Source organism: Panthera onca, chromosome F2, assembly GCF_046562875.1.
Source record: "Panthera onca isolate mPanOnc1 chromosome F2, mPanOnc1 haplotype 2, whole genome shotgun sequence".
Taxonomy (NCBI): domain Eukaryota; kingdom Metazoa; phylum Chordata; class Mammalia; order Carnivora; family Felidae; genus Panthera; species Panthera onca.
Window position 1 is genome coordinate 29,575,038 of NC_138356.1, and position 25,549 is coordinate 29,600,586.

General features: G+C 43.7%; 1 protein-coding gene across 2 annotated transcripts in view; it reads right to left on the reverse strand.

Moving 5' to 3' along the window:
• Positions 1–25,549, reverse strand: part of ZNF704 (zinc finger protein 704) — a 239,579-nt gene that overhangs the window by 17,959 nt on the left and 196,071 nt on the right. For both annotated transcript variants that reach the window (XR_013553520.2, XM_060610787.3), the window contains exons 5-7: positions 12,203–12,303; positions 7,422–7,689; positions 4,466–4,570 (exon numbers count right to left, since the gene is read on the reverse strand). Coding sequence is in view for 1 of the 2 variants with exons in the window: in XM_060610787.3 (XP_060466770.1) it covers positions 4,466–4,570; positions 7,422–7,689; positions 12,203–12,303 (474 nt within the window). In the remaining variant the exon portion in view is untranslated. The remainder of the gene's footprint in view (positions 1–4,465; positions 4,571–7,421; positions 7,690–12,202; positions 12,304–25,549) is intronic.

The following is a 25,549-nucleotide window of genomic DNA, read 5'->3' on the forward strand; positions in this document are numbered from 1 at the left end:
AAAATACAGGTAAATATCTAACAATTAAGCATTGCTATTTTAGGTTAGGAGACCCTCCTTTCAGCCTGAAGCCTCCAGGAATGGCCTTTATTTTATTTTATTTTATTTTATTTTTTTAACGTTTATTTATTTTTGAGACAGAGACACAGCATGAACGGGGGAGGGGCAGAGAGAGAGGGAGACACAGAATCGGAAGCAGGCTCCAGGCTCTGAGCCATCAGCCCCGAGCCCGACGCGGGGCTCGAACTCGCGGACCGCGAGATCGTGACCTGAGCTGAAGTCGGACGCTTAACCGACTGAGCCACCCAGGCGCCCCAGGAATGGCCTTTAGATAGCAGGTTTATTAGCTCTTGCTTGCCTGGGCTTGTTATAGACGGCATGTTTGTGTTGTCCCCGCCCCCCCCCCCCCCCCCCCCAATTCATATTTTGAAGCTCTAATCCTTTGTGTGCTTATATTTGGATACAGGGCCTTTAAGGAAGTAATTAAAGATAAATGAGGTCAAAAGGGTGGGACCCTGATCCAGTAGGACTGGTGTCTTTATTAGAAGAGATACCAAAGGGCTCTCTTTCTACCCCACCCCCTGCCCCCACCAACAGAAAAGGCCATGTAAGGACACAGTGAGAAGGTGGCCCTCTACAAGCCACGAAGAGAGCTCTCACCAGGCATTGAATTAGCCAGCACCTTGATCCAGGACTCCTAGCCTCCAGAACTGTGAGAAAATACATTTTGGTTGTTTAAAGCAATCCAGTCTGTGATATTGTGTTATGGCATTATGGGCAGACTCATACAGGGGCCAAAAACTCTCAGCTTTTTGTCATGAAAAGACAGAGAAAAGAATGTAGATAATTAGAAGAAAAGACGGGGTCATTCGGGAAAAACAGCTCAAAGAATGCTGTAATTAATGAGGGTCTTCTGCCTACCTGTACATTTGCAGCCTTCGGCTAAAAAAGAGTGAACCTCCAGTTACATTTGTAAATACGCAGAACAGCCTTCTCCACCACACCTCAGGGAAGAGGTCTTACCCAGGGAACTTATTAAAGCCCAGTGTTCAGGAAATCTAGTGTAGGCAAATGAATAAATAAAATCCTGCAAACCTTGGGATTTCTCAGAAGGAGATTATTTCCATTCTCTAGGAAGCATATAAAAGCATCCTCCCCCCCCTTCCAGGTCTCCAAGATACCGCGGGGAAAAAAACCAAACCTTAAATGGAGCTGACAACCTCAGGGCATTTGTTTTGGGGTACAAAGAGAAATGTGTTCTTTAAAGAGCATTTTATAAAATGGAAACTGCTTTGTTCTTCAGTTTGGATATGGTTGAGGCCGTCACTAACACCAATTCATTATAATTGAAAATGTTTAGAGCTTCTGTCTGAAACCCTTACTACATTAATTTAGAAGGTAGGAATTCATATGCTCTTAAATTCACCCTGGCTCCCCATCTTCTAGGGATGGACTAACTTTCCTGGACAGTTGTTGGCACCTAGTCAGTGGACGTGTGCCAGTCTTGTGTCTGTGTGGCGTGGAGTTTAAGATCCAGCCTTCAGTCAAAGGAGACACACAGTATGCACCCACTTTTTCATTTTTTTAAAGATTTTTTTTTGTGTTAAAAAAATATTTAGTTTTGAGAGAGAGAGAGAGAGAAAAGTGGAAGGACAGAGAGACAGAGAGGGAGACAGAATCCCAAGCAGGCTCTGCACTAAGTGCAGAGCCTGATGTGGGGCTCAAATCCACGAACTGTGAGATCATGACCCAAGTTGAAATCAAGAGTCAGAGGCTCAACCGACAGAGCCACCCAGGTGCCCCGTACCCACTTTTCTTTTTTTTTTTTTTTTTTAAAGGATTGATAGGTAATTTAGCAACATAAAGAACGTTTTGAATAGTGAGCCTTCTTCCTAGGGTAAAACAAAGCCTTGGAAAATAGCATCCCCTCCCCATATCTTTATTTTTAAATAGGAATGGCTGCTAAGACAGTCTAAAGGGTTGGCCGAAACATTACACAACCAGATAGATTGAGAATTCTCTCGTGAAAGAATAAATCAGAAGCTAAATTGGGATTTGAGTGGGATACCTAGTTAACCTAGCCACTCTATATACTTTACGTCAAAGTTCTTGTCTAAAATGTCCCTGGTAACCAATGAAATTAGGGACTTTGAAAAATCTAGGGCATTGAGATGAAGGTGGAGATAGACACCGTGTTCACAGCAGAGAAGATTTCACTGCCGGAAAATAAACAATAGAAGGTGTCCTGGCTGGTATCTTACTGTGTAAGACATTTAGGAACTCTGGAGGACATGTAGCTAGTACAAAACCACTCAGAGTGATTTCTCTGTATTTCAGAAGGAGATGATTTAATTAACAGAGCAAAGGCAAAGAAATTGCATTTTGGTTGGTCACAGAGGTAACCTGAAAAGAAGCCTGAACTGGACTGTTCCACCCACATGTTACACTTGTTTATACACCAGGTAAGCAATATGGTGTATACTCTTGAAAATTCTTCTCAAATCAAAGATAGGAATTAACAGGATTCAGAACAGTGAGTTTCTATAATTCTGTAATTATAGCTGCCTTTCTAGGTTAGAAGGGTTGTCTCAAATGTGATATCGAGAACCACTCTGGGTCTTTTTATGTCTACTAAGAAAAAAAAAAAGTCCCCCAAAGGACTGATTGCTGACCTCTGACACCCTCTTCAGTAGATCACTGTTCTTTCCAGGAGTAAAACTGATACTACCATTGGATGAGGCAGGCGACTTTCATAATTACTCCAGACCCTCGATTATTATTTAAAAATCAAATTCCAGGAGTATTCTCTGGACTCCACAAATTCCCAAATTGCTGCCAGCAGGATGCTTTTTATTGTTGGCTATTCTCCTTGGGAATTTAATAAATATTCATCGACAGAGCACAGCATAACTGACTGAGCCGCTTTCATTTTTATCAGCCCTGTAGGAGGCCTTAGTATTTTCTGGAAACCTCTGGGAGCTGCCAGTGGTTGACAATAAGAAGCTTTTGTGAGGTCCTTGGGGAGAGGGCGGAGAGGCGAGAATAAGGTTAATATCTGTTATCATAAGCCACTTTGTGAACCTTATCAGGAGTTCTAAACCACTGTGGGCATCAACAGTGTGTAGGCCTGTGGATATTCTGTGATAAGCTATAAAAGACCCAATATATTTTTAAAGGAATGGTTAGGAATCAAGTTAATTCATGGTGATTTATCAGACAGCAGTCACTTAATATGTCAAATCAATTCTTATATACTACTAAAACCTGATTGCATAGTTCAGCACTCATTTATTTTCAGAGTATCCATCAGCATGGATTATTCAAGCTTTGGAGGAAAAAACATTATTTCAATTTATGTTATTTTTGGACTTCCAAATTGGCATACCCACAAATAATAATTTCAGAGTCATAAGTTTTATAAAGTTACTCATAATGGTAAATATTATTCATTACAGGGTCTTTTTCTTTTATTATGTTCAGCATCTGAGTTCAGCTATTGATTCTACAGAGCCTTTTGGAAACATACAACTATGCCACCAACACAAAAAATCTTGATATATTTCTAACAAGTTGTTTATCAATAGCTGCAGGTCTCTCCTAGTTTTCCAAAATGCCAGTCATCACACCTTTTTCACAGAGAAGCTGGGCTGGTCTATGAAACACATTGCTGAAGAGTTTACAGATACCAGTTGAGAAATTGAGTACTTCTTGGGAATGCAAACTGGTGCAGCTACTCTGGAAAACTGTATGGAGATTCCTCAAAAAACTAAACATAGAACTACCCTATGGTCCAGCAATTGCACTACTAGGCATTTATCCATGGGATACAGGTGTGCTGTTTCAAAGGGACACATGCACCCCCGTGTTTATAGCAGCACTATCGACAATAGCCAAAGTATGGAGAGAGCCCAAATGTCCACTGATGGATGACTGGATAAAGAAGATGTGGTATGGAGTATTACTCGGCAATCCAAAAGAAAGAAATCTTGCCATTTGCAACTACGTGGATGGAACTGGAGGGTATTATGCTAAGTGAAATTATTCAGTCAGAGAAAGACAAATATCATATCACTTCACTCATATGAGGACTTTAAGACACAGAACAGATGACCATAAGGGAAGGGAAACAAAAATAATATAAAAACAGGGAGGGGGATAAAACATAAGAGACTCTTAAATATACAGAACAAACAGGGCTGCTGGAGGGGTTGTGGGAGGGGCGATGGGCTAAATGGGTAAGGGGCTTAAGGAATCTACTCCTGAAATCATTGCTACACCATGTGCCAACTAACTTGGATGTAAATTATAAAAAATAAGTAAATTATGGAAAATAAAAAAAATTAAAAAAAAAGAGAGTACTTCTGGCATTGTGAGTTTTGCCGTTTCCTTGCGTGTTTTGACAATTTGTTCTCCAAATTTATGTTCAGCTTTGACCAGATTTCTGGCTTTTTATTTTTCTACTTACTGGAATGCCTGTGAAGGTAACTGGAGGAGACTGCCAAGAAATGCTGAAGCTGCTGCCGTTGGGGGTGAACTTGGCCGACCCTGGAATGGTCACAGGGGGCGTGGCCTGTTATACAGAAAACAGAACACTGTTATGAAAGAACATTTTTCCTCAGAGTCTTAAGCCATCATTGCCTAGGTAGGGCCTCAAACATGATTTCAGCTGTATTAATAACTTAGACTAAATATCCAACAGGAGGAGATTAAACATAGTCAAAGAGAATAGCTAGAAATCAACTTTTTATGTGTCTTGGCAGTCTAAGGAATAAAAGGAGAAGGTTTTTGATTATTTTTGAAAACAGATTTTATTATACATACATATACTTATTTTAGAACATATAACTATTTGTGTGAAAAACACAATGCCTCGCTATCAAATTGGGAAATAGTTTTATACAGTGATGCTGGGTTTGTAAATTGGTACATTTCAGGAGGGTAATTTTTTAATTTTTATGAGGATGGTCACTGCTGAACTATGTATTATGCAAAAAACTGGAAACGTAAATGTCCAATAATAGGGAAGTGGGTAATATACCCACAGAGCCTGATGTTGTTGAAGAATACACAATGGCATGGGAAAATGTTCATTCTATATTAAACAGCAAAAACAAAGCACAAGAGAAACAGTACTACAATAAATTCCTTTTTTTTTCCACATTAAAAAAATTTTTTTAAATGTGTATTTATTTTTGAAGGAGAGACAGAGTGTGAGTGGGGGAGGGGCAGAGAGAGAGGAAGACACAAAATCCAAAGGAGGCTCCAGGCTCTGAGCTGTCAGCACGGAGCCCAAAGCAGGGCTTGAACCCACAAACCGCGAGATCGTGACCTGAGCCAAAGTCAGACGCTTAACCAACTGAGCCACCAGGCACCCCAATAAATTCCTTTTTTTTTTAAAAAATGTGTATACACACACACACACACACACACACACACACAGAACACATTGAAGGACATACAAAAAGTATTACCCAAGGGGCTTTCTTGTTGTTGGGATTAGGGGATGAATTTTCTTTATTTGCTTGTGCTTTTAATACTTTCTATGCTAGGGACGCCTGGGTGGCTCAGTCGCGGTTGAATGTCTGACTTCGGCTCAGGTCATGATCTTGCTGTCTGTGAGTTTGAGCCCCATGTGGGGCTCTGTGCTGACAGCTCAGAGCCTGGAGCCTGTTTCGGATTCTGTGTCTCCCTCTCTCTGCCCCTCCCCCACTCATGCTCTCTCTCTTTCTCTGTCAAAAATAAACATTAAAAAAGATAATATTTTCTATGCTGGACATTTATAATGTCTACGAACAGAAAAATCCCAATATTATGAATAAATGGTTTGGGAAGGACCTTTCAGATCACCTACTGCATGTTCCAACTGTCATACAGATGAGCAAAATAGTTTCAGTTGGTTCAAGCCCATGATTTTGAGCCAGTGTTTCTAAACGTAACACTGACAAACAAAAATTCTTTTTGACCAACATAACAAGAGTCAGCAATGAGATTTATTGCATCTACTACTTTAATAATTAGCTGTATTCCATTGCTCTTGAGTGTAAGTCTACTAAATACATATCTGAAAGCCTCCCCCGCAGGTTTAGTTTTAATAATTATAAATATAGGTGCTAGTGACAGTGGTCTTGTAACTGGCACCACTGGAAAACATTTTGGCAATACACAGCAAGATCCATAAGCTGTTCGTGTTGTATCCTCTGACTCGGTAATTAGTCTTCTGGGAATTCAGAAGGGAAAAAAAAGGTACTGGCACAGAGGTTTCACAGTACAGTTAGTAATGATCGTGGAAAGACTGGAGAGGCTAAAAAGTAGATACCTAACAATAAGAGAACGGTTAAAACAAATTTGGTGCCTCGATTTAGTCAAATACTATTCAGTTATATGGAAAGTGTTTATAAAACAAAGGTAGGAGAACACAATTAACAAGTACAGACAGGAGATTTTTTAAAGATATTGCATAAGGCAGTCTGAGAATTATGGAAAAAATGCTCTCTTAAAATCTGAATATTATGAAATGTCATTAAAACAAATCAATGTTTATTTTTTAATTTTATATAACATTTGTTTATTTTTGAGAGACTGAGAGAGAGCATGAGCAGGGGAGGGGCAGAGAGAGAGGGGGAGACACAGAATGTGAAGCAGGCCCCAGGCTCTGAGCTGTCAGCACAGAGCCTGACACCAGGGCTTGAACCCACGAACCGTGAGATGGTGACCTGAGCTAAAGTCCGACGCTTAGGAGCCACCCAGGCTCCTCAAAACACACCAATGTTTAAAAGAGTAACTGTGTGGGGAAAAGGAGCCACGTCCTGTGTTTGCAGGGTTTGTCTCTACGATCTTATCAGACTTTAGAGTGAAGCAGATCCCGGAGGGTCTGTTACAATACAGATGGTGGGGCCCCACCCCTAGCTTCTGTCCAGTAGGTCTGGGGCCGTCCCAAGAATTTAGATTTTTAACAAGTTCCCCGGTGATGCTGACACTGCTGATGTGGGGAACACTGATAATCACCGCTCTGATCCATGAGAGTTAGTTACCAATTCAGAAGGCAGGGCATGAAGTCCCAGATCCGGGGTGCAGGGCCATTCTGAGCTTTTCCATGCTTACCTTTTCATTTATTTATTTATTTTTGTTTAACAGATCGTGTGCCAGGCACCCTTCTGAGAGCTTTACAGTATTAAGGATTTTAATCCTATGAACACCTCTAAGGGGCTGGATCTTCAGTCAGCACTGGGGAACCAAAGAGCCCCTAGGGTCCCATTTGTGTGAGATCTGGGCTTTAAAAGGAGAAGAAATAACAAACTCAGCTACGGGGCTCCGTGCGTGATGCTGTTTTTCCCCTGGGTTACCCTTCCCTCACAGGTCAGAACACTACTCCTTTTGGTCAGGGGTCGAGGTGATTACCTTCACGGTCCTTTGCAAGTTACCTGGTAAGCATGGTCGGTGTGCACGAGGTAGAGGGTGGTGGGAGCTGAGCGGCTCAAGGGCGTCATCAATTTCGTCTCAGTTTTGGCACAAGGAGCTTCTGTTCGGCTTGAATCTGGGATGGGGAAAGTAGGCGGTGAAGCCAGGGACTGAGAAGGTGAGACCGGGGCCAGGCTGCTCAGTCCATCTGCCACGGAGTCTGTGTTGAGCTTGATCTCAGTGTAGTAGAAGTCCTCTTCTCCATCACTGTAGTCGGAGTCCCCAACACGTCTAGAGTGAAGAAAGTGACAAGATTACACAAACCCCTCTGGCTTTCTTGCCTCGAAATCTTGCACATGCTGTTCCCTCTGTCTGGAATGCTTTTCCTCTGTCTTGTCTGCCTGGCAAACTCTGACTTACCCTGTGACACTCAACTGTCCACTTGCAGGGAGGCCTTCTTGACCTCTTAAAACAATTCCTTCAATCAATCAAGTATTCAGCAATTTATTGAGAATCTATTATGTCCAGGCACTTTTCTAGGGTCTTCTGAAAGCAAGATGAACAAAGCACAGGCTATGACTCGATAGAACTTACATTCTAGTGGGAGAGGCAGACAAGAAACCCGGAGGGAAATGCACTTTGAATATGTCAGGTAGTGACAGATCCCAGAAAGAAAAATTAAGCAGATTTAGTGTCCTTTAGTAGAGTAACTGATGAGGGGAAGGCATCCTTTTAAAGAGAGTGTTTGAAGGAAGTCTCCTGGAAGAGTGACATTTGAGCAGGGGCCTGAGTGACATCAGGGAGAGACGCTCACCAGAATGCATGGGAAGATCACACAGTGAAGACCAGCCACACGGCCCTGGGGTGGGCAGGTTCAGTGTTCTCCACAGAGGGCAGAGAGGCCAGCGGCTGGTGCTCCGGGCACCGGGGACAGTGAACAAAGGCAGGGGCAAGATCGCACAGGGTTTTGCAGCCCATGGAATGGCTTTGCATTTTATTCTCAGTGTGACAGAAGCCAGGGTGGGGGGCAGAGGGGAGGTTGTGAGGAACCTAAGTCACTTTTTAAAAAGATCACTCTAGCTGGGGCGCCTGGGTGGCTCAGTCCCTTAAGCATCCAATGTCACTTTAGGTCATGATCTCACGGTTGGTGAGTTTGAGTATGAGGCCATTGGTGAGTTTGAGGCCACTGATTGAGGTCCACATAAGGCTCTCCACTAGAAAGCCTGCTTTGGATTCTCTGTCTCCCTCTCTCTCTGCCCCTCCCCTTTTCTCTCTGCCCCTCTCTCACTCACTCCCTCCCACCTCAAAAATAATAAACATTTAAAAAAAAAGGATCACTCAGGTTAATGTATAGAGAATAGTGGACAGAGGGCAAGAGCAGGAGGCCAGAGAGGAGGCTGTTGTCACTAATAATCCAGATGAGCTTTGCAATATCTGGCGACCAGGTGGTGATGGAAGTGACCAGGAGTCAAATTTGGTTTTTATTTTGAAGGTTATGAATCAGGACTTAACTCCTAACTGCTAGATCCTCTATGCTCCTGTTGAAGTGTATCCATTCTGTTTAATTCACTTTATTGAATGATTTGGCACATTTCTGTAATTTTTTTAAACCCTCGATCACTTCCCTAACACTGTGATTTCATTCCCCATGCATATTGATGTATCTGGCATAGAGTAGGTGCCTATTAAATGTTGAATGGATGAAGCTGATACTGTAGCACAGCGATTATGAGCATGAATCCTGGAGTCAGATCTCCTGGGTTCAAATCCTGAAACCCTCTAGCTGTGTGTGGGATTCTGGCAGACTCCATGGCCCAGTGCTTCAGGCTCTTTACTGATAAAATGGGGATAGTCATAGTGCCTGCTTATTGTGAGGATTAGGCAAATAAATATACAGGGCGCAGAAGTGTAAGTACTAAGTGCTTATTAAATTAAAATAAAGCTGACGTCAGAAGGCTTCAATTTTTACTATCGACCAGAAAAGTATCTTCTAGGTGCTTTCAAAGTTCTCCCTGAGGGGCGCCTGGGTGGCTCAGTCGGTTAAGCGTCCGACTTCGGCTCAGGTCATGATCTTGCGGTTCGTGAGTTCAAGCCCCACGTCGGGTTCTGTGCTGACAGCTCAGAGCCTGGAGCCTGTTTCAGATTCTGTGTCTCCCTCTCTCTGACCCTCCCCCGTTCATGCTCTGTCTCTCTCTCTCTCAAAAATAAACAAACATTAAAAAAAAACTAAAAAAAAAAAAAAAAAAAGTTCTCCCTGAGACACCAGAAATTGTACTCGTCCACAGAAAGTTTTGAGTAAAATAAAATAACTGTCCATAACCTTGGAAAAGACTTATCCGATTTGTCAAGTTCTAGGGAAGCGGTATACACCCAGCAACCTAGTTTTATAGGATGGCCTCTACCTCCCTTCCACGAGGTATCCCCAAATTTCCTGAACATATCCACCAGGAGTAGATCACTGACTTGGAATCAACTTTTCCCCCCACTGGCAAGCCCTCTACAGAACCTAGAATAAAAATCTGCCCTTCACCTTGGCCTCTCCGCTCGGTCAGATCAGCGGCTTCTCTCGGCCTTGCCCCATCTCCCCTGAGCTCTCGGGCTGAGGCGTCTGGGGAGGTGCCTCTGGGCTGCACCAGGTCTGGCAGGCCTTGGCTTTCTGACAAGCATACCATTAAAGACCCCAGAGAGTGGGCCCAAGAATGTGTGCCTGTTCTATTCCTGTCCCCACTTCCTTTCCAGTAAAGGGCAGGCCAAGTTGCTACTGGCTGCCGAGTGCTACTAATAGACACACGGGCCTGGGGGAAATTGTGTCCCACGCGGGGATAAATCAGGATCAGCCCCTGGTGTGCAAGAGTGGAGTGAGGTTTCAGAGAAAAACACTGTACTTCTTCTACTCTTGGTGTGCACCCCAGAAATATGGGACGGCATATGTGTTTTGGGGGTGCTGTGGGATGCTCCCCTCCCTCCCTGCCATCCAACCTGCATTAAAACGATTCCATCATCCGGCATCACATAATTGAGCTCCTGGATTACGGCAAAGGTGATGTCCCTCTCCCAGGCCAGGAGAGAGCTTAGACTCAGGCTTCACAGACACAGACTGGCCCTAGCGTCCTGCCAACCCAGGCCCATTCCTGTGCAGCGGCTGGCGGGGTGGTGAATTCTAATTCATCAAGGCAATTTTAAGAGCACGGAGTAAAAAGGGAATCCTAGGGAAGCAAATACAGTGGCTGCATTTTTAACTTTACCCACCATGAGAGCAGCCTGGGGACCCAAAGAAAAATCGTGAGATGCCACTCACAGTCTATAAATACATCTATATGGCATGTGCTTCTGTGAGGTACATGAATTGAATTGGATTCAATTTTCTGGGCAGATGGACTTTAAAACAAATACCCTAGCTCCTGATTATAGCTTCGGGAAGTTTTTTTCTAAACCTTTAAATAACTCTGAGCTATTTACATTATGAGTTGTCCTGACAGTGAGGTTTGAGGGGAGACACTGCAGAATTTCCTTCCCTGGAGACTTCAGCAACAGGAATGAGGGCGTTCTGCCCTGCAGCGTTTCAGTGTGGTATTTCTTGGAGGGTGAAGCTGGACCCTCTGGTGAGGGGAGCAGAAGCCCGGCCTCGCTGCGCCACACACACGGCACTTGGCGATCTGTGCGCTGTGCCCTGGAAGGGCTTGGCGGTGTCCCCGAACATCAGCGCTACCCGTGAGTGTGGTGGGTCCCTGCTCCTCTCCACAGTCACTGAAGGAACTCGCCTGCACAGATCAGCGCAATCACCTAAGAACCCACTTTGTTTTCTTTTTTTTATGGATGCTGCATTTCCTAAATTTATCCCTTGTTGGGCAAAGTGACTATAGTGTTTATTTCTCAACACTCATCTTGTTGAAAGGACTTCTTTGTCCAAGCACTTGGGGAGTTGGTCACGTGTTTCGATTTGTGTTGTGCACACTGACTATGACTTACGGCCTCCCGAGGTCCCTTCCAAGTCTGAGGTCCTTGGGCAGGAGACCCAGAGAATAAATGACAAGACTGCTGAAGGTCCACTGTCCCTCTGGTGTGACCCCTAATCTCTGCTGCTGGAAACTTTGTGTTCTCCTTCCTTAGAAAGGTTTTTACATAACACAAGGAAAAGCATAGATTGTACAAATAAAGGGCTTATTTGAGCAACAGAAAATGATGGAGCCAAGTCATCAGGCATCATGAGAACAGAAACCACAGCACTGATTGACACAGTGGTTCTTAACCTCTTTTTAGTGTGTGTGTGTGTGTGTGTGTGTGTATTACACACACACACACACACACACACACACACACACACACATATGTACTTCTCAGGCTCAAAGTCACCAATACTCTCCATTGGGGAAAAATGCACATTTAACTTGACAGTTTCAGCGGGTCCAATGAACCTACCCTACCTAGTGTTTTATACTTTATAAGTCACTCTCAGGTACATTTTATTTTTTGACCCTTACCCATGACCTTGTTGGGCTGATATTACTATTAGCCTCAATTTCAGAGGGAACTGAGGCTCTGAGAAGTGACTTGCCTAAAATCACTTAGTAAGTAAATTAGGGAGGCTTTGCAAGTTTAAAACATTTTCTTTCCACTGTGCCACACAGGCCTATATTATCTAAGTGGCCCTCTCCACACTGATTAGGAAGACCAACCAAGCCCAGTCTCTATTCCTGTGTTCAGAACTTTTAAGGAAGAGTGTGGTATATAATTTCTGAGTGCAGGGGGCCTTAGATTGAACTCCTGGAGACTACATCAGGCTCTGAAGGGAGGGTTGCCTTACCCAAGATGAATGGTCCTTATGTGTTTCTGGATACCTGCTGCGGTGCTCAGCACTTTCCCACAGTTTTTCCAGAGGCATTTGAACATCACCTTCATAGAATTCTATAAACAGGACAGAGTTACATTAAAATGATAACTAACCCATCAGTATTTTCTTTCTTTCATCTCAACACATTCCCCACCCCCCTTCATTAGAAAAGTAACAACTTCCCATCACCTTTATTCTAACTCGGCGCACCATTCTAGGAACCACCATGCCCCCAAAGCTGGTGAGGATCTTGGTGACTTCAGACATTTTCCTGCATCCTTGACAGATACCAAGCTCCCCTGAATATTTAGTTCGGTTTCATTAAGGTGGTCACAGTGGTGTTAATGACTGTATCTAACATTAATTGAGCACTTACCCTGTGCCAAGTGCTGTTAAAAAGAGTATCTCATTTAATACTAAGAGATGGATAACCTTATAACCAGCATTTTATAGACTCACAGAGAGCTTCAGTAAATTGTGCCCAGTCAATAAATCAGCTCCTAGCAAAGCTGGGAATCCAGCGAGTTCAGCTCGAGGAACTGTCCTTTCCACTAGGGCACAATGCCACCTTCTTGTACAAGGGTCTCAGCATTTTCCCAATAGTCCAGCACAGTGATTGAGAGCACTGATTTGGGATTTACTTTCTCAAGCCCTTAGTTTCCTTATTTTATCAAGTAGGAACAATAATAGTACCTGTCTCATAGGGTTATTATGGGATTAAATGAGGTCATGAAAGTGAATCATTTAGCACAACATCAACAGGAATAATCATTCAACCAATGACAGTTGTTATGGTGTTATGATTATGCTTCCTGAAATGAATTTGACAGGAAATTAGTTTTCTCCTGAGAGGGCCCTTGTCATCGGGATGCTGCCGCTTTGCTGATTATTCCCATGGCCATGGTGACAGTCACTTCTGTGTGCTCATCAAGCCCCGTTTCCTTTTCCTCCTGGGCACACAGCTAGACCTCATTTCCCAGCCTCCCTTGCAGTCAGGTGGAGTCATGTGACTGAATCAGGACCAATGGGATATGGGCAGAAGTGCTGCATATTCCTCCAGTGCCATCCGAGCACAGGCTGCTGACTAGATGCAGAGGACACCTGAGGCCTGGGGGACAGCAGAACCACTCGATCAGGGGTCCTTAAATTTCTCTTTGCTATGAACCCTTTTGGCAACCTCATTAAACCTATTGGCCCCTTCTCAAAGCATTTTTTAACACTTAAAACGTAGAATTACAAAGAAGAGCCAGCAGAGTGAAATACAGTTACCAAAATATGAAAAGCATTTTGTGATATGGAACTGTATGTGCTCTTTACGTATCATATTAAATAACAAGATCTTGAGGTGAGTCTAATAGCTACCATAATTTCAAAGTGGTGTTAAGCTTAAATGATATTTCATGATGTCTCCTAAAATTATCATGTGATATGAAAACATCTATGATTTCTATTGGTAGTAAAGTCACAGGCGGCACTAATACCGTGGTTGGATGCCATCAGTCATAACTGCAGGAAATGCTGAATTATAGTTAAGAGGTCAATGACGATAAAGATACACTTTTCCCCCCACTCCAAGTTCCCAGACCCCCTGAATTCTGCCCACCCTTCTGGGCACTTATAGACTCCAAGTTAAGAACCCCTGCATTAGGAGGAAGGAGCGTGGGTCCCTAGAGGACTGTGGGGAACAGAGACACTCCCTTCACCACTCCCACTGAGCTGATTGGACTGTGACACACAAAATAAATAAACCTTTATGGTGTTAAGCCACTGAGGTTTGGAAATAGGCTGTTCCAACAGGAAGCCTACCCTTACCAATAAACACAGTAGTGGCGGTACCTTTCCTGAACTGATGAAATTGATGTAGACTTGTTTAGGAGTCCAGCAGGATTTCTGCCGTCAAGTCCTTGTGGGGTCCACCAGTGTTCGCCCTGTTCTGTGAGCAATCATTTACACGTTTAGAAGATGACTTATTCAGGTATTACTGATGGGATTAGTATCCTGATCCAGACAGCCACCCTCACGGAAGACTTTTTCTGTTTCTCAGTTGAGAAGACACTTGGAAATTTCCAGAACTGAGGACGATTCTGTGTGTTGGGGACTGGCCACTTCCAGCATGGCAAGTAGAGGACAAATCACAGCAGCCCACGGCTGCAGTCCGCTAGAGCAGAAGAGCAGCAGCAGGAGAAGCCCGCTCTCCCTGTGGGCGTTGTGACCCAGGAGCCCGCTGTGTCCCAGAGGCTCCTCCCAGGGGGCTGGCATTCATGGCGCAGCAACCCAGCCACTCCTGTCTTGGCACTGGGGCCCCACACGCAGTGCGGGGATGCTCGCAGTGGGAATGGGCAGGGCTGAGCTACGGAGGAGCTGAAGCTACAGAGAGGTGGAGCTGGGGCTGAAGAGGGGCCTGAAGGAAGCTGAGAAGCAAATGCATACTTAGGAGACTTTATTGTTATTTTTTACAAGTTTGTTTATTTATTTTGAGAGAGAGAAAGAGCGTGAGCAGGGGAGGGACAGAGAGAGAGGGAGACAGAGAATCCCAAGCAGGCTCTGCGCCGACACCAATGTGCACGGACATGGATGTGGGGCTGGAACTCACGAACTGTGAGATCATGACCTGATCCCAAATCAAGAGCGGACACCTAACCGACTAAGCGACCCAGGTGCCCCTAAAAGGGAGGGTATTAAAGATGACTTCCGTAGCTAGGCAAATTGTTGTTCTGTTTTGAGTATGTTAACTTAGAGATACCTACTACAGATCAAGAGAAGGTGGCAAGTAGGACACTGGACATATGAGCCTGGAACTTAGGGAAAGTCAGGGCGAGAGATACAAATTTGAATTTGGAGTCAGCAGCCAAAGGATCACTTAAAACTCAGGTCTGGATGAGATCATCTAGGCAAAAATGAAGGTACAGATAATTAGAAGGCCCAGGACTTTACAGCATCCGGTATTTCTTATTGGAGATAGAGCAGGAGCAGAAAGAGAGAGAGAGAGGGAGAATCAAGACAGTGTGGTATTACTGCACAGTCAGAAGACTGTTCAAGAAGGAAGATGTGGCCAACTGTGTTGAACAAGGACTGGGAAGAGTCCTGTGGATTCGATACATGGAGGCTGTCAGTGGCCCAGACAAGAGCAGGTTTCTCAGAGTAGTGGGATGAAGTCCAACCGCCATGGCTGGAGAATAAGTGGGATTTAAAGAAGTGGAGAGAGGGGTGCCTGAGTGGCTCAGTTGATTGAGCATCTGACTCTTGATTTCAGCTCAGGTCATGATGCCAGGGTTGTGGGATCAAGCCCTGCACTGGGTTCCACACGGAGCATGGAGCCTGCTTAATATTCTCTCTCTGCCCCCCTCTCCTGCTCGTGCTTTCTCTAAAATAAAAATAAATTTAAAAATAATAAAGAAGTAAAGAGAGTAAGTTCCACCTTTTCAAGAAAGGTGGCTGATATGAGAGCAGTAAACGGAGAGCTTGTAAAAATGAGTCATACTAAATTGAGTTTTTATGTTGATGGGCACAGTTGCAAAGGAAGGAGGGACAGACAATGTAGTCGAGATGCGGGGGATAACTACAGGGTGAGATCCTGAAAAAGAAAGAGGATTCAGCATTAGCAACCCCTCGCACAGTGGTAGGGTTGCCCTGAAAAGAAAGACCAAGTGATGGATGTAGATTCAGTTAGTTTGCTGATTAAAAAAAAAAAAAGCATTCCTGTCTGAATGCTTCTAATTTTTCAGTGAGGTAGGAAGTGAGGTCAAATCTAAGGGCAAAGTGGGGAGGCTGTGTGAGAGCAGACGAGGCTGAAATGGCTGCTTTAGAGAGTGGGAAAGGACCAGGCAAGGCATGTGATACTATTTTCATTTTCGTGGGGGGAAGCAAGAATCCAAAAAGTTAGGAAACTTACCCAGTGTCCTTTGATGGTTCCACCAATTGGTCAGTTAGATAAAGGCTTTCGTAATTAATGTAATAGTATTGTGCAACATACAGAGCCAAATTCCTTCTGCATATTAGGAATTATTTTAAAGGTTCAAATTGCTGATTGTTTTAGGAAATGACTATCACTCTGGTATTTTTGTGCCAGAACAAGTATTATTTATAAGATTGCTGTTCCCAGTCCTTGCAGTAATATGTCAAACACTTTTTTTTTCCTTTTAGAGAGAGAGAGGGAGCATGAACAGGGGAGAGGGGCAGAGGTGGGGGGGAAGGGGAGGGGAGGGGCATGGAAAGGGAGGGGAGGAGAGGGGAGGGGAGGGGAGGAGAGGGGAGGGGAGGGGAGGGGAGGGGAGGGGAGGGGAGGGGAGGAAAGGAAAGGAGAGGAGAGGAAGCAGGCTCCATGCCCAAGGCGGAGCCCAACACAGGGCTCAATTCCATGACCCTGGGATCATGAACTGAGGCAAAATCAAGAGTTGCATGTTCAACCAACTGAGCCACCCAGGTGCCCAAACACTTGTTTTTTTTGTTTTTTGTTTTTAATTGATAAGCAGTAAAGCTTAATACAAATTGTAGAAAAATAAATATCATTGGTATAATTCCTTTCCTTAGTCAGGAGAAAACAGCTGATACAGAGATCAAATCCAAAAATTACAATGAAGATGACCAATATCCTTTCTAAATTTCTCAGAATTAGGATAACCACCAATCACAATTGTTTTGAGTATCATCTCCTCAATTAGATTCTCACTTTTTGGGTCTCTGGTATGGGCTCCCCAGGAATCAGTTGCCCAGAAAAATTAGGTAATGCATATGAAAAATGATCAACTTTGCTTCCTCCTTGCTTTGTTCTTTTACTGGGTTTCTAAGAGAAACGCTGGGGATAGGCCAGTTTTTATCACATAAGCTCTCTGAGAGTAGGAGCCATGACTTCTTGCCCAACACTCTACTCCTGTGCCTAGCATAACTTATTAATTAGTATTGGCTGTGCTGAATCTCGGGAAAGTTGCATTTTGGGGCCCACGGCAATGAGCCGTATTTGAGACATCTTAATTTACTTAAGCATTTTGGAAGCTATTAGTAAATACTCTATGTTCAAAGAATGTTTGTCCAAAAGATCATTATTCTGTGAAATTCCAGAAGATTTCCCACTGTGATTACCACCTGATGATCTTATCTGGCTGTAAATTAACTTCTTAGCACAGGCCCATGGCAGGCATGGTGCACACTGAATTATAGATGGTTTTCTCTTCACTCCATACAGTAATTTTTTCTTCCAGACTTACACCCCCTGCAATGCTCGGTACTCAAGGAAGGTCTAAGTTCACCAGAAGAAAACAGAAAATGTGCAGCAGGAAAAATGATTGTCTAATTTACAATGATTTGGGTCATTAGCATAAGCAATTGGGAGGACTTTATGCAGTATTATACTCCAGAAGCATAGAGAAAGTTCCTGCTGATTTGCAAGGTGGTTACAAACGCAAACTCAGAAACATAATTACACATAGTGGGGAGACCTTTAACTGGGTTTTGGGAGGGGGCAACCTCAAACTCCTTCACAGAGGGAAAGCCCTGATTTCCCTTCTACCTCTTCTTTTTGGCATTTCCTTTGAATGACATCTTTCATTCATTATCCCATTTCATCCCAACCTGCCAGAACCCTGCCCTCATAATTTACCCATGCACAGATATTTGCTATCTCTAAATTTAAGAGCAATACAGATGAAGCTTTGAAAACATCTATCGTTTTGACCCAATATCAACTTTTAGGGGCTCTATCCTAAGAAAGTCATTTGAAATGTCTCCAAAGACGTGTATAAAGATGCTCATGGCACTGATTTTTAGACCAGCGAGAAATCAGAAATAATGTCAAGATTGCTGAGGGGATTATCAGATGACTGGTTAAATTAATTCCATATAACTGAATATTAAGGAGCCTTAAAAATGAAGTTGTAAGAAAAACTTCTTTGATGTGAAAAAACAAGCTCCTAGTGCAGGCCCACACCATCCTCTACCCTCCACCCCGCTCAGTGCCTGGAGGCTGACCTTCATCAGCGGGTACCCTGGCCAACTGGTTTCTGGTTGAGTCTGGCCAATGGAAGGACTGACAGAAGGCGGGCAAGCAAAGGGAAGAGACTGAAAGGCAAGAGGGTATGGATTCCCTCAACTTCCTGTCTGCCTGGCCACAGGTGGGCAGTGGCTCCATTTCTTCTCCAAAAACTAACACTTCTGTTGGTATTTTCGGAGTTTTGGTAACCCCCTGGGTTCTGGAAACCTCTCTGTTTATTTGCCTCTTCAGGCTTAGGGGTGGTAATGTTGTTAGCTTTTGGGGTAACTTCTCCTGATGTCTCCGAACCCTGTCTACACCTTTGTCAATAGCTTCTTTATTAAACTCTTCTCAATTGTTCCACTTGAGTACAGCACCTGTTTTCTGCCCGAACCTTGACTGATACAGGGGAAAAGCAGCTCATAAAAGTATCTGAACATTATCTTTTTTGAGGAGAGGATATGTCCTGCAAATAAAAATGTACTACGCCATGGTGGAAATATTGGGGAGGGGGATCTTATTTTTACATTAATCTGAAAATGTAAAAATTATCCTACTTTTAATTTTTAAAAGTTATTTAAAAATGGAGTCACCCTATCACACTTGCTTGACTAATTTGGGAGAATAACAGTATATTAAAAGGATATCTCAACTTGAATGAAATCAAGTGGCTTCTCTCTACGTAGGTGAAGGATGTTCTTGTGTCAAACCATGGGGCCCCTTAAATAGTGGGTAAGTACTTTTCAAAGTCCCCTAACGACATCCAATGGAAACAAATCCTTTGTCTACAAACAGACTACTCACTGTTACATGAAAAGAAAAAACAAGCCATGGGAGGGAGAGGACAGGAAAAAATAGCTAAGTAAACGTCACCCAAGTTGCCACATGGGTCCTAGCTCTCCCAAGGAGGCCAAACCAAGCAAAGTTGCTGGGGCAATCGCAGGGCCGAGTCTGAACTTGCCCTTCAGTGCTTCTGCCCCAGCTGCCCCTCGCAGCTCTAACAGAAAGACGTTCACAGAGGAGGATGTCCGAGGGAGACGAGGCCACCCTTGGCTGAGAACCACACTGTGCTAGGGTCTTCCATACATGTGCCTAGTTTCACACTCCCAACAACCCTGCAGGAGTGAAGCTCTCAGCGGTTACAGGCAGACTCCTGGGATCTCAAACACGCCCGATGTGAGCTCCTCAGCAGCTTCCAGGCAAGCTCTTCAGAATCACCCAACTTTGGTGCAGTAGGCTATGAAGGCTGGAGACAGCTTCCTGGAGATGTGTGACCTTCGCAGCGGTTTCCAGACTGTCTCGGACGCCAGCTGCTTTGGGGCAACAGGCTGAGATCTCTGGCCAAGGCTTCCCTCATCTTTTCTCTGCTTGCCCTTCCCATGGCAAGGCTCAACCCTGCTTTTGAATTTTTTCGTATCTGGAATACATGGAATGGCTTCTGTTTTCCTGAAGAAACCCAGACTGGTCCACAGGACTGACAAGATGACTGCTGAAGGTCACCTTCATGTCCAAGAGTGGAAACATGGCTGAGTTTTGAAGTATTACATTATACTTTACATTACATCTAGGGATAATAAGTTACATAGATATATGTAGATATATGTAGATAATGTAGATGTATGTAGATATATGTAGATATATGTAGATAATAATCTACATAGATAGATTACATTACATCTAGGGATAATAAGTTCAATGAAAGTTATGTTCCAGAAGATACATGAACATCACTTTACTGTCCGCTTTACCACACAGCAGCCTGGGGTTAATACCAAGTTGCTTTTTCTGAGAGAAAAGTGTGAAGATCGTTGGGTATGTTTCATATGGCGATTGAGGTGTTATATGTAGGTGTATGTGTGTGTATGTGTGTGTTGGGGGTGGACATTGATACATCTAAGCCTCCCCAGAGAGGACCAGGGTCCTTGATAGAAGGGGAGCATCCAATTATTCTGTATACCTGAGTTTGCTGTGTTATACATGTCTCCTTAGCCTGCCTCACGTGGGAGGAACGCACACTGCTTGGCAGAGGCTCCAATGGCTCTTTGGGGACTAAGAGGTCCACTCAACAGCTTCCAAAAGACTGGCAAGTGAACAGACATATTTAAAAATTCACTACCTACCTAGAAACTGGTAGCGGTTCCAGTTCTTTCCTTTATTGGGAAAGCAGCCTTATACACGTCACCTCAGCTTCAGGGCTTTATTTCTTTATTTGTTCGACAGGAAGACTGAACAAGTAATCTGTGTGTGTGAGGTTAATGCGAAGTGATGGGTGAATTCAAATGTATACCAAATGTGGATCAAACATCTCCCATCTACAGGCACTGCTTATAGATGCTGTGATGACAAATAAAACTTAAAAGTAAGAAAAAGGTTTCTTCTAATGGAATAATAGAGAATGCATTCTTTTGTGTCAGGCTATTTTACCTCAGCATAATGTTTTTGAGATCTGCCCACTGTTTCACATATCAGTAGTTTATTTCCTTTTGTTGTGGTGTAGTATTCTGTTGAATGAATATACCACAATTTGCTTATCCATTTACCTCTTGATGGACATACGGGTTGTTTGCAGCATGGGGTGATAATGAATGAAACTGCTATGAACCTTAAGTCTCCAAGTCTTTTTGTGGACATATGTTTTCTTATCTCTTAGGTAAATATCGAGGAGTGGAATTGCCGGGTCATATGGTAAGCGTCTATTTAAATTTATAAGAAACTGCCAAACTGTTTTACAAAGTGATTGCACCATTTTACATTCCCACCAGAGATGAATGAGAGTTCCTGTTGCCAACACGTGGGATTTTTGTACACTACAAAGCACACACTGTAGGATTCCATCTACTGGAAAGTCTGCAATGTGCGAAATGGACCTATATTGACAGAAGTCAGGTCACTAACTGGCTGTCTGTTTTTGCAGGTGTTGTGAGGGGCATCTGAGTTCAGAGGGGCATGAGGAGTGCTGAACTACTGGCCTGATTACAGCGGGGGTCACCCAGGTGGAGAAATTAGTCAAAACTCACTGCACTGTATACTTAAAATGGGTTCATTTTATTGAGTGGCGATTATGCCAAAATAAAGTTGATTTCAAATGATTTGTAGAACAACGACAAAAGCATTCGTGAGTTAACAAAAATCTGTACCCATGATCTGCTTTCTCAATCAGTGGCTTATAAAAGTGCATCTCATCCTTAGGAGAATTTGTACATATCTGGATGTGTTCAAGCAGTCCTGTAACTTGGAAAGGTTGTGGTGGGTGATTTCTGAAGTCCTTCGAGGTCCAATACTCCGGATCTTCTGTACTGCTTGGTAGATTATTCTGAGGTCCTATCACTAAAGTGCCTAGATCTCACTCTTCTGTGTCCTGATTCTCTCCGTGGCCAATCGGCTCCCCTGATCTGGCTGGCGATGCTGTGTCATCACCATGAAATCTGTAGGGTGTGACCCCGAGCTGCTTTTCTTAGCACCGCCCTCCCCAGCAGTTCTAACAGATGGGTCTATTTCTGGAACAGCGGTTCTTCTTGCAGAAGGCACTCTCTGCTCAGAATTAGTGGGCTAGGAATTAAGTCAGCGCAGAGACTGGGAACAGCTTATGCGTGAGGGCTTTACGCATTTGTTTTCTTTTCAGAGCAGTCATTCACAATTTAAAGTGACTCACTGCTTTTTTGGTTCTGAAAGACTGAAAATGCAGAGTGGAGCAAGTGATTAATTCATTGTTTACTACTCGCAAAACTATTGCTGGAGCACCTTATGATCACTCAGCACTTTTTTCTCTGACTTGGGATTCTCCCTAGTCCCCGGGTAAGATGGTTCGTGGTCAAGACACTTGTAAAATCAATGAGAATAATGAAGGCTGGAATGTAGTTATTGTCTTCGAGTTGCTGCTGATGTTCTGAAATGTGGAGTCCTGAGTCAGGTTTCCTTGTATGGCCCCTGATTTCTGCCCCTGTCGTCGTTGTCCTCACCCCTCACCTGAACGTAGGCTGGCCTCTCCCATTAACCCTAAATAAGTCCAAGGTGGCTGAAGTGGCTGAGGGATCCAGTGTCTTGAGCTGCAGCAATACTGATATAGTCAATGTGGGGACAGGATGGAGAATGGAGGTGAGCACCCCCTTCTCTCCACACCCACGCTTCTCAAATTTCTGTTCAGTCAGTTGTCAAATGGGTAAAAAGGAAAGCAAAGTATTAGCAGCCAGCATGAACGATATGTTCACTATGAACAATAATGTTCATATAATCCTCAGAACAACCTCATCAGTGGGGTGCTATCATTATCCATATTTTACAAACGAGGAAACTGTGGCTTAGAGAAATCAAGCCACTTGCTCAATACATAAGTATTGAGCTGGGGTGCTAATTCCAGAGCCCGGACTTTCTTATCCTGTTCAGGGATGGACAAACTTAGAATCTGACAGAATTAGGGACCTGATATGGAAAAAAGCATATTCATAAGTAGTTATCAGCACTTCTTGATTTTCTAGAGGTCTTCTGGGATTGATGGTAAACTGCAGAGACGGTTTTCTCCCAGGCTCCCAGAGTGTCGGTAGTTAGGGTCACTGCATCACCTTGTGGTCATGACCGGAACTGCATGTCCCCTGCAGTCTGGGTCCTGGCTTTTCTCTGAGCATGGAAGAACTGCCTGTCTGTTCGTCTGAAATCCCAGAGAAAAAATTCTGCTAGCACTGGGCTTGAGGTAGTTGGCTGGCTGATCTCCAGAGCCAGGAGAAAGAAGGCTTTCATTTCTGTTTCTCCCATTTCCAATACCTTGGCTAAAGGTCCTCTTAAGAGCAATGGGTACTTCATTCAGGAAGTAGTGGGCTGTGGCAGACAGCCTGGAGTTCTGTTCTCTGCCCTTGGATTTCTCTCTGGATCCTTTGCATCCCAATCCCACCCTGCCAAATAACGTTGGCTGTAGCTGCATCTGATTATTTTCTTTCCGTGTTATTCTCCTCTGTGGGCAGAGGGAAATGTGGATTCCTTGAATTTGCTTCCAAAATTTCATCTTGGCTATTTCAGCTAGGCTGATCTTATCTCTGCCACGTTATAAGCTACAGGACCTTGGGCAATTTGTATAACCTTAGTGAGCCTCTTCTGCAGAATGGGGATACGACTATGCCAAGGTATAGCATAGTTGTTAAACTGCTAAAAACATGTTAAAAGCATGTTGTAAATTGTAACTAAATATGCAAATGCAGTTTTTACCAGCAAATGTTTCTCCATCACTGCTGATAGTAGAAGATAATGCCTTGTCTAGGCAGCACATTTCATACTCTCTTCCTCCTTCCGTAAGAGGAACATGAATCACCTTAAGAGGTCAGAGTGAGATGTCCATGTGTGGGAGACGTAGAAGAGATGAGAGAGCTTTCATAAGGAGGAGAAAGATCAGGACCGCTGCTTCATAATCCCATCTAGGGAATGTTGCTTCCCCCTTTGTATAGGGTCTAAAAATGTCTGTTATAATGATGCTACATTCCAGTACATGGGGTTTTAGGGCTTGTACATCCTTTCTACTTATGGTCACATTTAATCTTCATGATTATCCTGAGAGAGGTTTGATAGTACCTGTTTGCCTGGTTTATAAGTGAAGAAGCTGATAATCAAAAGGGATACAGGATCTTCTTAAGTTCTCAGGGTGGCCAAGTTGAGTTTAGGATGTGGATCTTGATTTCTGTTCAGTGCTCCTTCGTTTACCACTTACCATGTTATCTCTTTACAACATAGAACAGGAGCCTCCAAACTTTTTAGACCATGAACCACAGTAAGAGGTAAATTTTTGTACATTACCCAGGTAAGTGCATAATTGAAACAAAAACATCAAGAAACCACACTTACCCTGATTGAGTACAATGCATCCTATTCTGTCCTATTCATTAAAGAAGTGCTATTCACAGCTCATTAAATTGACTCATAACCCACTAGTGGATTGAAACCTGCAGTGTGGAAAATACTGATCTAGAAGGTTCTCAATCCCCACAAGACATATGACCATCACAACTGCCCATGGTCTTAAATGGATATGATGCATCTCACCAACTAGAACATAGTGTCTAATGGATTACGCAAATTAACTCTTAGAAATCTTTAAAGGATTTTAAAAGCTCTAAAACAACCGCATCACAGTTACCGTGTTTCTACCACATTATGAGCACAGCATTTTTCACCCCAAGTCATTATTGCCTCTTTACACATCAGTGTCCACCCACCCAGCATCCAATCTTAACGGAAGTGGCTGCGTCTCAATCTCAGGACGTTGTGCTGGTTCACTTAACAAATACAAAAATAAGCAGCAACCATCCCACATTCTCATTACACTATTCAAAGTAACTTTAAGTTATAAACAGGCAACGTCTATGTAAGATCCCTGATTTAAAAGTTAGTGATGGTGAGCTTCAGCCAGCAGGGGGTACTCCTCTGGGCAAATCCAGGCTCTGATTAGCTGGAAAAGTCAGAAAGAAAGAAGGAAGAATATGGCTTTTATTCATGTGTTTTTTCCAACTACCCCGTATACTGCAGAGTGGGTCTTCAAATGAAGCCACTTTGTAATGAAGCTTTTTTGCTCTTTTCCTTTGGTGACTTGACTATCCCCTAATTTAGTCGAAGCTGACAGACCTTAAGTACAAATGTGGCCAGTGCAACTTAGCGTAATGCAAGAGTGTGAATTTGGCTGGTGTGGCTCCATTAGAGACGAAAGGCTGGGGCAGGCTTTCAGCAGCGCACCTTATAAGGCGGGGGTTCCCCGGGCCGGGAGTCCTTGCCACAATGCCAAGACCTGCTTGATGGGAGCCACAACTACATACGCAGGTGACCCCAGAGAGAAAGTCTGTGCAGCCTGAAGCACAGAACTGCAGGCTTTGGGTCCAACTTGCCCGCAGGTTCCCCCGATACAAGTGCCAGCCTGTCTCCCTGACTAGTCGAGTGAAGACTCAGTCCCTGGGGCCCCACAGGATGCTGGAGCCACTCCAGCCTTCCCCCTCCACCTAGGGGACTTGTATGTAAAACAGCAACTCTCCATGCCACTGCCCCTGGGAAGGACAGGAGACCACATGAATGCCCTGTTCTCTGGGGAGAGAGAGAGCATGTACAACCTCTACTGTTACACATGCTGAATGATGCTGAGAGAGAAGCAGGGAGGGACAGTTGGACCGATGCCATCTCTTTGTTTTGCTCTTTGGAATGAATTGGGGGAAAAAAAACAGGTTGCATTGTAGTACTCGGGGCTTTGCTTTGGATTTTTGTTTGTGAATAGTCATTAATAAGGAAGCTACCATGACAAATTAAAATACCAACATATCAAGTAACAGTTTCACATTTATACGGCGATTTAAAAAATAACGTTAAAGTGTTTTCTAGATGTAGCAGTA